This window comes from Ananas comosus, linkage group 7, assembly GCF_001540865.1.
Source record: "Ananas comosus cultivar F153 linkage group 7, ASM154086v1, whole genome shotgun sequence".
NCBI lineage: Eukaryota > Viridiplantae > Streptophyta > Magnoliopsida > Poales > Bromeliaceae > Ananas > Ananas comosus.
The window spans coordinates 4,919,758-4,928,513 of NC_033627.1; the positions used below are offsets into that span (position 1 = coordinate 4,919,758).

Genomic DNA, 8,756 nt, shown 5'->3' on the forward strand with positions numbered 1-8,756 from the left:
CCATGTGTTGTGGAATTCATCTTCTATTAATCATAAAAAATTGTCAATATTTGAACCACTTGAATACAAAACAAAAAATATCAAAAAATTACAAAATTTGATTCCTAAAAAATTTAAATAGTTTAGATTATGTTTAGAGGTGTCGATCATCTTCGGATGCCCCATTGCGGAAAACAATGACCTCATTTTTCTTTTCCTATAAACAGGATGGTCGAGTAAAAGTTAAAATAGATGAATGGATGATGGATTCGTGAATACGCTACACTCAAGGAACAATTTCTCGTTGCCACATGAATTTTTAGTGTTTTATTATGGCATGTAAGATTTGCACACACAGCAAGAATATTCAAATTAATTAATCTATAATATCTCAATTGGTGCTAAGGATAGACTTCTTGATGACGAACAATAAGTTTAGTTGATCACAAAGGCTATCATGAACATAAGTCATGTAATATTTACCCTTCTCTGCTAACCTTTTTTTTGAGTAAATTGCAATTTTGGTCCTCAAACTATGAGTAATTTGAAACTTTGGTCGTCAAGATTTAATTTATTATAATTTTTGGCTCGAACTTTCAAAATTGTTACAATTAAGTCCCACAACTTAATTTAGTTGGCTAAATATTGATAAATTGTTAATATAGAAGTAAAGTGAAGGCATTGTGATGGATAATAAATCAATAGTTAAAATGCTACATCCCGTTTACATCAATGATGCATCAATATATAGTCAACTAAATTAGGTTGTGGGACTTAATTGATGTAATAATTTTAAAAGTTTGGGCCAAATTGCTACAAATTAAAGTTTGGGACCAAGATTTCACCCACCTTATAGTTTGAAAACCAAACGTGCAATTTGCCCTTTTCTTAAAATTATCATTTGTGATGCACCTGATTTGTATTTCTCGGACAAAAAAATTAGTTAATTCCATAGCCATATTAAGTACGCATTTAAAGTTGTTTTTTCATAAATTTTTAGTATTTATTTTTTGTCTACAAAGTCATCACTAATTTTCAAAGCTTTTACTTCTAAGCTATTTTAAAGTTGTTTTGCTTATGCACTAACATTTGATTCTTCTTTTGGCAGATTAAATGCGCGACGAGATCAATGCACTGAATTTCTAAGCACTAAAATCTTTAAGAACTTTCACTGCCAAGAAACAATAATGGCCGAGGTTGCAATACTGTTAGCCATTCAAAAGCTTGGTCTTGCATTAGGCACAGAACTGCTGAACCAAGCTAGCTCTCTATTTTCACAACAACTAGCATCATTGGCAGAGCTCCCTAATAGTATGGAACGCATACGGCGCGAACTCCACGTAATGCAAGGCTTATGTCGCATCGATAGAAGAGAGAGCAAAAATCAAGCCCTGGAAGCTTGGATAGCGGAAGCGCAAAAAGCCGCACATACTATTGAGGATATTGTCGATGAGTATATCTTCCGTATGGATCAAGATCGGCAACGACAAGGTGGAGTGGTTGGTTACATGAAACAAGTGTTGAAGCAACCAAAATCGTTTGGTAGCTTCTGTCTTATTGCCTTTCAAATAAAACAAGTAGAGAACGACCTTGACCACCTCTCATGCTTAAAAGATAGATGGATTCAGACAACAGGCTTTGGGGATTGTACTAGCTCAGATAATGTGAGCGAATGGACACAACATCTTACGGGAAACTCTCCTCTTTTCATGGGTGAGGAACAGCTCGTAGGGATTGACGAAGACCGACATATGTTAACTAATTGGTTGAGGACTGAGAAATTAGATCTCTGCATAATAACAGTGTGGGGTATGGGCGGGCTCGGAAAAACTACTTTAGTCACCAATGTTTATAAAAGAGAGAGTAGAAACTTCGAATGCCATGCTCGGATTTCTATATCTCAAACTTTTAAAATTGAAGATCTTCTTCGAAAAATGATTACTGAACTTTACGGCGACAAAAAGAAAGTTCCAACTGACATTGACACCATGGATGTTATAAAGCTAAAAGAGACACTAAGGGAATCCTTGGAGCAAAAGAAGTATCTAATTGTACTTGATGACGTATGGGAACCGCGAGCATTTTATGAATTGCAAGATTCTCTTGTCGATAATCAGAAAGGAAGTAGAATATTTATTACAACCAGAAATGCAGAAGTAGCATCACTTGCGAACAAAAACTATAAGCTTAAACTCGAACCTTTATCTGATCCTGATGCGTGGAAGCTTTTCTGCAAGAGAGCATTTCGGAATTATGAAAATCAAGAATGCCCTCCGGAGTTAGAAAAAAGTGCAAGAGATATCGTGGACAAGTGCGAAGGGCTGCCACTAGCTATTGTATCACTAGGCAGTCTCCTGTCCTTAAGAGAAAATAGTGAGACTGAATGGAAGCGAGTTTATGATCAGCTTAATTGGGAGCTTGCAAACGACCAAAGTCTCGGTCCCGTGAGAAACATCTTGAATTTGAGCTTCAACTATCTTCCTAAATATCTAAAGAATTGCTTCTTATCTTGCAGCATGTTCCCAGAGGATCATCTTCTTCAAAGAAAAAGGCTTATCAGGCTATGGATAGCAGAGGGTTTTGCGGTAGAAAGAGGATCAAGCACGGCTGAGGAAGTTGCAGAAGGATATATCGTGGAGCTTATCCGTCGGAGCATGCTGCAAGTAGAAGAGTGGAACCACTTTGGTAGGGTAAAGTATTGTCGGATGCACGATCTCGTGCGTGAGTTGGCTGTCTCTTTATCTGAAAGGGAGAAGTTCCACAGTATTTATCAGGATAACAGGATGGAAAGGATGGTCGATGCTAATGCTCGTCGCCTTTCTGTTCTCAAATGCAGCAATGATATTGGAGTCAACATTGATCTACCACGGCTACGAACCTTTGTAGCGTTCGACACTACTATGCCGTTGTCCTCATTTTTACCTATGTTTCCATCCAAATCAAGGTATATTGCAATTCTTGAACTGCAAGGCTTGACTATTGAGAAAATACCCGATGCTATTGGAGACTTATTCAATTTGCGATATTTGGGTTTAAGAGATACAGAGGTGAAATTACTACCGAAATCCATTGGGAAGCTTTCCAACTTGTTGATCTTGGACCTCTATCAATCAGCCATACAAAAGCTGCCTCGTGAGATCACGAATCTCAAGAAGTTGCGACACATGTTTGTTGAGAGGGTAACTGATCCAAACGGAAAAGCCTTTCGCCTTTGTAGTGGTGTATGTGCACCCAAGGGTTTGTGGAATTTAAAAGAATTGCAAACGTTGCAGGCGGTTGAAGCAAGTAGTGAGTTGGTTGGGCGACTAGAAAATTTGACCAACCTAAGAAGCTTTAGAATATGGAATGTAAAGGAAACCTACTCTAAACAACTGTGTGCATCATTATCACAGATGCGTAGTCTTTCCTACTTAAGCATTAATGCAAGTGATGAAAATGCATTTCTCAATTTGGAAGGCCTGAATCCCCCTCTCCCGAATCTTAAAAAGCTTACTCTAACAGGTAGGTTGGCAGCAGAAACGTTGACGTTTCCTTTGTTCCGAGATCTCCGAGAATTAAGACTAGCTTGGTGTCAGCTAACTGCAGATCCACTTCAATCGCTCGCTCAATTATCAAACCTCACTTGCCTAAGTCTTCGAAGGGCATATAATGGAGAACAGTTGTGCTTTTGTGATCAGTGGTTCCCTAATTTGAAGCGGCTTGACTTGGATGACTTGCCGCAACTCAAACAAGTGAAGATAGAGGGGACAGCCATGTCAAAGTTGGAAACTCTTTATATGGAAGACCTCAAAAACCTAACAGAGGTGCCAGAACGCATTGAATCCCTCACGTCATTGCGGACGCTATTTTTGCATGATATGGATCGTCAGTTGACCAGTTGTTTAGCTGAAAATGGCCAACTAAGAAAAATCTGCACCATCTATATACACTTTTCAAATAGCACTTGAAGTGCCTTCTTTTCTTCTGAATTCGCTCGCAAGTAAGTTTCTACATGTCATACGTACCCATGCATTCTTTTACAATGTTCACTAAGTTTTCGTGTTTAACCCAAGACTACTTGCGTATGACACATAAACTATGTTAGTATCTTATGTCTAATTTATTGATTTTCTCTCCTTTGATTTGATTTTTCTTCATTTTTATCTCATTTGGAGCCACAAGTATATGATTAATATATTTTTATGAACTTAAATTCCATAATAAAATTCCTAGTTAGGCAATTGCTAGAACATTGTTTCTTTCAATACAGTATAGTTCTGATCTCATATTTATTTAGTCAACATATAAATTGCTACTGTAGAGAAAATATAAACCAAATATATTCGTTGAAGTCCTAGAAAGAGGCTTTGCCAATTTATTGAAATTCACAATTTATATTTTTTTTGTACTGTATGCTTTCTACTGGCAATGGTCATATAAATTTGCTATTCATTACATATTCGATTTGTTTTCTTACTATATAATTTAAGTAATAAATTTACCAGTGAAGCTGTACAGATATACTAAGCATTTGTCAATTTTTTTTTCCATCACCGGTTTCCTTACCATGAATCGAATTTCAATTTTTTTTTCTATACTAGCGAAAGCTTGAATGCAACGCACGCTTTGCATACTTGTATAAATTTTAAAAATGTAATAAATTTTATCTGGTTATAATTATCTAATCTGATAGAAAAATAAGAAGAATTATACTAGATTTACTCAAATTTTGTTTATCTATTTAAAATTTAATTACTTTAAAAGCAATACTTCAATACACCATATAAGTCTTAACCATTTATTTTTCTAAATAAGTGGTTGAGATATAATATGACTCTAGATATGACCTACTATTGAGTCATAGGTACCATGTCACCAGGTACCTATCTAAATGGTATTTTGGTCTCTATAGAATATTTTGGCCCATAAGATTGTTTTTATCCAATTAAGGGTATTATATATTTCTCAAATACCTATAACAATAATTGAAATTTAAATTGCATCCAAACTGTAAAATTTTATTTGGAAACAACAAAAAAAACTTAATTATGAATTAAATTCATTTTTTTAAAATAAACTACAAATTTAAAATAGAACTTTCAGGTCAAATTCAAAATTTCAATCTAAATCAGAAAATAAAATTTGGCTTTAAGATTAAAAGTACAATTTAGATTCAAATTTTAAAAGTTTAATTTAAATTTCAAAGTTAAAATTTTACATTACAATACCAAATTCGAAAATTAAATTAAAATTTAAAATTTATAGAATGCTAACAAATTTGGTATATACTACTAATTCTTTTCTAATATTGTCATATTAACTAATCCAAATCGGTAACCTGTTCGGCAGCGTAATTTATTGAAAATCCAACTATCTATACCTTTTACTAATTAAGGATTAGATTTTAAATTTATGGTGTATTGAAACATTCCTCTTAATTTAAAAGTTAAATCATGTCAGTACTTTAAAAACTTTTGGAGAATAAAATCAAATAAAAATTTATAAGTGCATATTTCAAATATAAATGTATTTTCAGAATAGGATGGGTATTTGGAAAGAAAATTTGACGGACCTAAGATTTGTATTGGCTCTCGTATACACACTTGCACGAGAAAAAGAAAGTAAAAAATAAAAAATAAATAAACTTAAAAAATAATTTTAAAGACTATTTTTAGGAGAAAATTTGCCAGATTTAAGATCCGTCAAATTTTCGTTCGTTGTTTTGTATATAGTACATATTTAAGATCTGACATAGAAGAAGTGATTTTTCTTCATTGGTCATCAATTCCTTCCATTGTCCTTTATACTGCACACACCTTGCCTTTTTTTTTCTCCGGAAATATGTAAATAATCTATTTTATAGTTGGAAATGTCCCCTTAGTTTCTTTCTTGTTCACCTATTTATTTTGTGGATCTGAAACTTGGTGCTGATTTTTTAATTTGTACTTCTCAATTTGTTTATTCTTCAAATTTTTTGAGATTCAGGTGATCCTCTCCATGGTTTCAAGCCACCGTATGCAGTACTTCTCAGTGTCTGGCAGCTATGTCATCATTTGCATAACATTGCACTATTATTTGTTTGTCCTCTAGTTTGTTCTTATATACTCTGATGGTGTTGTCGTATGTATTTTCTGTTTCAGTTTAGTTCTTTCAATCGCGTACTCTGTGTGTTGTTTTGCAATGTAATGTATAACGTATGATATATAGTAATATCCGATGGGATTTATTCTGTAAGAAAATATTATTGATAATAATGTGCCATTTTGTCGAAACATTTGCACCTGCACTAACTTGGTTTTTCTATACTCTCTATCAATTGCCATTCGTGCAGTTGGCTAACAGTTACACAAAAGCCATAAAGAATAATGTCTGGATTTCGAATATCTCACTTCCACTTAATTCGCAGAAAGCTCAGGACGAAGCACAGTTTCTCATAAGTTTACTTACAAATGTACAGCCACACAATCATTAATTAATGTGTCTCGTTGGAGATGAACGAGAAATTGCTTATATACACCAATAGTTGTCTATAACATTTAAAGAGCATTAATGTTGTCAATTCTGACATCTAGAGACTAAAGCCCCTCCATCTGGAGATCATTTTGCTAGTAACTTAGGAAGCTCCTTGTTCGTCTGTACTCTGACATTCTACTAACTTTCCCTCTTTTAGCTTTTGTTGTTGTTGTGTTTCTTCTATATTTTTGTCCCAATGTATTTCTTTATAGGGAAAGTTATATAGGACTAACTTTCTAATTATTGTGATTACTTTCTTAACCTTTTTACCAGTATTTTAATTGGATCTATTCTGTTGTAATCTCCATTAATTTGTATGGATCTTCCCATCTCAGTAACAATGAAATGCAAATAAATCTCGTGGACTGATCGTTAAATACCTGAAGAAGTCAGTCAAAGCGAATATTTAGACGACGATCAACTGAACAAAAGCTTATCACGTCACCCAATCTGCACTCTGAAAAACACGCAATTTATAGCAACACTTAGAAGAGCTTATAAGAAAGTGGAGCACAACACTCGAAAAGTTAACATTTGCTATTAAAATCTATAAGCTCACTTTTAGTCTCATATTTACTTATATGTTTTACTTAAATAAATAAGCATATTCCGCCTATGACATTATTTATTTTATTCCGAAAAAAGTGCACCATTGTAGTAGATAACTACGTGCTCTTCACATTGATCAATTACTACATGCCCTGCCCCTTTTGAGTAGTAAACAAAAACAGTGCTCATAAAGAGAAGTGCTGAATAAAATATTCATGCATCCAAAAGGGTACCAAGACAAGATGCAAGTGGCGTTTGTTTCACTGTCACACACAAATTAGGAAGGAGAACCCATAGTTTAAGATCAGAATGCCTAAGCATGACAATCTTTTCCTCTTTCTGCCTTCCTCCCTTTTTTTCACTTTCCAATAAACAAACTGCAAATTTTCACTTTCCAATAAACAAACTGCAAATAAGGAATAAATTCTAGAACTCAATGCATTTTACCTTCTTTACAAAATACCTTAAAAAGAATGAAAACGAGAATAAAATGGTTCAATTTTAAGGAGAAGGAAGGGTAGTTGTAAATTATATTATATCACCAGAAATGTATATTACAAGGATCTTTCAACCATTTTGGACCTGAAAAAGGTAGCATGAAAACAATTTAAACAAGAAGAAAAGTGATGCTAAGAAAATATAGTTAAGCAAACATTTATACACAATAGTAAGATAATATTGGCACTTCAAGTTTAATCGGGCAGTCATAAGAAGTGCAAAGCTCATTTTACAGGTTGAACTTCAATAGCTATGTAGCTAACTTGCTTTCCGAGCAGAACATCAAAATGCAAATAAGCATTTCTACTATCTGACTGAATTGATTGAATGCAAATGCAACTGTCAAAATTGCTTTGGCATGGCAAGTAAGATCCATGACTAGTTCACCAGTTTTATCCCAAAACTCAATTTAAAATTACCTTAATCTTAGTAGTTGTTGCCATATGGTGTGTCCACATTGGCGGGTTATGATTTGATCCGATCCACATAAGTTGTGGATCATGATTTATCCAAATAAGTTTAGGATAATTATAAATTTTATGTTTCTTATCAGTTAAGAAACATATCTTATAATGAATATTTATTATATGTTAATAAATATCCCAATCCTAATCCTAATGAGATTCAAGATATTTAGGGGTTCTGTTATTCATATATATACGCCCCGTTTTCTCCTGTAGAAGAGACGATCAAATGCGATCTAATTCGAGAATCCACAAAATCTTCCTTCTTCTCTCTCTTCTTCCTCTCTGGGATTTTCACCTACGTTTCCGGGGTTTTAGAGCGTGGACATAGGAGAGGACTCTGGTAGCCCTCTCCGATTGGCATCCGTGACATAAGACAATCCGTTCCGTGACGTAAGGCGTACGCGTGGAAGAAGACGAGAAACGTGGGAGATCCAGAAGCATCGAGACAAGAACGATCCAAGAAGGCTTGTAAAACAAGCAACCCGATTCGATTCCGGTTTCCGGATACGTTGGCTATCCGGTTTGTAAGTTTCCGCTGCCTATTATTTCCAACAATTGGTATCAGAGCTTGAATGCTTGTTTTCGCCTTATGATCATGCTTGTTTTTTTAATCGCATTCGTTGATCAATTCCTTTTATGTAGATTAGTTCTACGTTTTTTTTGTTTTCTATGTGAAATCGATTAAAAGGAAAGATTAAAAGATAAAACTAAATTAGTTTTAGTTTTCGCTCAAAATTGATCATAAAATATGCGATTTTTTTTGTAAAGTTA

At 34.2% G+C, this 8,756-nt stretch overlaps 1 protein-coding gene across 1 annotated transcript; it reads left to right on the forward strand.

Moving 5' to 3' along the window:
• On the forward strand, window positions 1,091-3,947 carry LOC109712795 (disease resistance protein RPM1-like). The gene has a single exon (XM_020236549.1). It carries the CDS (start codon window positions 1,167-1,169, stop codon window positions 3,924-3,926), a length of 2,760 nt encoding a protein of 919 aa, XP_020092138.1. The 5' UTR covers window positions 1,091-1,166; the 3' UTR covers window positions 3,927-3,947.